This window comes from Temnothorax curvispinosus, unplaced genomic scaffold (assembly GCF_003070985.1).
Source record: "Temnothorax curvispinosus isolate PA1 unplaced genomic scaffold, ASM307098v1 QBEX01003832.1, whole genome shotgun sequence".
Classification (NCBI taxonomy): domain Eukaryota; kingdom Metazoa; phylum Arthropoda; class Insecta; order Hymenoptera; family Formicidae; genus Temnothorax; species Temnothorax curvispinosus.
The window spans coordinates 1-1,718 of record NW_020213612.1 but is presented as its reverse complement, the minus strand read 5'-3'; the positions used below and the strand labels follow the sequence as shown (position 1 = coordinate 1,718).

Below are 1,718 nucleotides of genomic sequence, written 5' to 3'. Positions count from 1 at the left end.
ATAGAAATATTTATTGAATTTTGTTCATCTTAGCACATATATATATGCTACAATTAGTAATGTTAATAATTTCGTCGGAACAGACGCTTCTCGAAACAATACTCACGTAAAGAACGGCGGGAAACTTCACTGCTACGGCCACTCGAGTTCTGCCATTGTTTCTATCGTCAATTGTCGCAGGCATTTGTTTACACGTGTGATGTGAGAGATGTCATGAATATCGACGGAGAAGAAATAACTGCCATTTCGAAAATACTTGACATATATTTTATTACAAACAATTAACGAAAAATCGTGTCTTTATTACAAATGATTAACAAAAAGTCTTGTAATCGTTAAACAAAATTAAAAGAAACGGTTATTGCATTAATGTATTCGTTAAACAAAATTAAAAGAAACGGTTATTGCATTAATATTTTAAACTAAACAAAAATTCATTACGCTCGACTGATATAATCGATTCCTATAAATAGATTTTTGGGATTACAAATATAAGCAGACATTCCGAAATATCGGATCTCATTTAAAGAAAAATTATCCATTACGCTCGACTGATATGTAACACAATCGACTAATAAATAAAAAAAAATAGACCCTATGATTTTTGGGATTATAAATATAAGCAGACATTCCGGAGTATCGAATCACAGTCTTTTTGAGTTCGTTTCGTGAAGACACACCTCACATATCGCGATTCGCGGTTGTAGTTCATAGTTTTCTCTGCGTCCCATCCGTTGCATTTTTAAACGCGGTTAAATTCCATTTAACTAGTGTACTCTTTCATTTCGCACGCAACACGTTTTCTTCAGCATCAAACACAGCCTTTCATTTATATCGGTCGCTTAAATTAGACGCTTAAATTACATCAGTTACAAACAAAGACTCCTGTAAATAACTATATACCGATTCAAATAAAATACATACTCCGGCGCGACGCTTCTAAACGCACTTAAACCAGCGAATGGATTCTCTCCACTATAGAGGTAATTTACCTTTCTACCCAGAATTGTGTTTATTATGTCTGTCTCCTTCTTAAATGTAGATAGCGTGGGAGACGTTAAGATGAACGGACAGTTTTGTTTCGCTATCAGCTTAATGGACGGCGCCCACGTTTCCTTACTGGACCCAAGTTTATGCTGGTCAATACACGAGTTAAACCCTACAATCAAGTCCGGTTTTACGAATGACGAGCTGCGTACATAGTTCTCGTATAACATATCGTAAAAATCAAATTTCAAATTTTTGTTCTCCGACAACATATGGATATTACGCTGTAAATTCGATCCAATCACTATCATCGTCACTGGCATCGCGGTCTCTATTAAACGCAGAAAAATTTCCCACCCCATCAAGCTGAATTCTTCCGAGTCATTTGCACCTACAACATGAATGACTATAGCTTTGTTTTTTGGGACACAGTTCAATAATCGCATAGCATGAAACAACGTCAAGGGACATGTCATATACAGCGAGTATTGGCCTATCAAGATATTGCGCTGCATCTCCGAGTCAGTCGAAATATTCCAATGAGCGTTTATAAAGTCCTTCATGTTCTGAAATTTACCCTCGTCGGTAACGTGTCGCAAGTAACAACGCATATCTGGAGAACCGGTCTCTCCTCTTATAGCTAATAAATCTGAACGAATACGTAGTTCCAGGGGAGCGCAGATATTCTTGTGCTCAGTGCCGTTTACGTGATTTTTACAAAAGCTGGCAAC

At 36.9% G+C, this 1,718-nt stretch overlaps 1 protein-coding gene across 1 annotated transcript; it reads right to left on the bottom strand.

Annotated features, from left to right (window-relative positions):
• Nucleotides 1-992: 992 nt before the first annotated feature.
• On the bottom strand, nt 993-1,636 carry LOC112452937 (the record flags this gene model as incomplete). The annotated part of the gene is made up of 1 exon (XM_025013409.1): nt 993-1,636. A coding segment is annotated over one exon (644 nt), but the record flags the coding sequence as incomplete, so codon positions are not given.
• Nucleotides 1,637-1,718: the final 82 nt, after the last annotated feature.